This window comes from Eurypyga helias, unplaced genomic scaffold, assembly GCF_000690775.1.
Source record: "Eurypyga helias isolate BGI_N326 unplaced genomic scaffold, ASM69077v1 scaffold29607, whole genome shotgun sequence".
NCBI classification, from domain to species: Eukaryota; Metazoa; Chordata; class Aves; order Eurypygiformes; family Eurypygidae; genus Eurypyga; species Eurypyga helias.
In genome coordinates this window covers 1823-2569 of record NW_010260236.1, presented here as the reverse complement: position 1 = coordinate 2569, position 747 = coordinate 1823, and the positions used below count along the sequence as shown (strand labels likewise).

Genomic DNA, 747 nt, shown 5'->3' with positions numbered 1-747 from the left:
GAGTGGGCAGCGTCCGCTGGGAAAGCCAGGAAGAGGCATCCCCTGGCAGCCAGGATGGGGAGGATGGGAGAGGAGAGGACAGACGAAGGGCTGGCCAGAAACTCGCCCCAGGGCTCCCAAACCCACCGGGGGACACTGCCAGGACGTCCGGCCATTTCCTTCCCACAAGGAAGGGTTTCTCTTCGGGAAAATTACCCCTGCCCAGTGCGGCTCCCCCAGATAAGGGGAGCGGCCGCTCGTGGTGTCCCTGACCTCTGCCCTTTCACTGCTGGTTTGCTGCCCTTTCCCCACCAAGCAGCATCTGCCACTCATTAACCGCCAAAGGAAGACGCTTTCCCAGAGGAAGGGTCGCTGCCTGCCCCACTGGACCCGAGCCCATCCCCGTGCCACAGGCCTGTCCCCGGATCAGGCCCTGGCTGCCCCTTACCGGTCTCCTTTTGATCTGCGTTTCTGGAGGCTCTTGCCCTTGGGTCTCCTCTCGCTGCCGATGCAGAAGACTCCCCCCGGGCCGGTCACCCGGATGGACTCCAAACCTTTGGATGACTTCTTGAAGGTGAATTCAACAGCTTCGCCCTCCTTCAGGCTGCGGAAACCCTCCATGTGGAGCTTGCTCTGGGGGGGGGCACGGAGAAAGGATGGCGGTCAGCACTGAGCTGGGGTGTCCGCTGAGCACATGACAAGCCCCAGCCCAGCAAATGCATCCGCTTGGCACGAGAGGCTCCCCCCCCACACCCCCCTATCCTCCCT

General features: G+C 63.1%; 1 protein-coding gene across 1 annotated transcript in view; it reads right to left on the bottom strand.

Annotated features, from left to right (window-relative positions):
• LOC104512123 (protein lin-28 homolog A-like) overlaps window positions 1-612 on the bottom strand; it is a gene marked incomplete at its 5' end in the record, with an annotated part of 1560 nt that extends 948 nt beyond the window's left edge. Inside the window, 2 exons of the mRNA XM_010154979.1 lie at window positions 127-158; window positions 428-612. Coding sequence (XP_010153281.1) covers window positions 127-158; window positions 428-612 — 217 coding nt within the window. The remainder of the gene's footprint in view (window positions 1-126; window positions 159-427) is intronic.
• Between the last annotated feature and the right edge of the window lie 135 nt (window positions 613-747).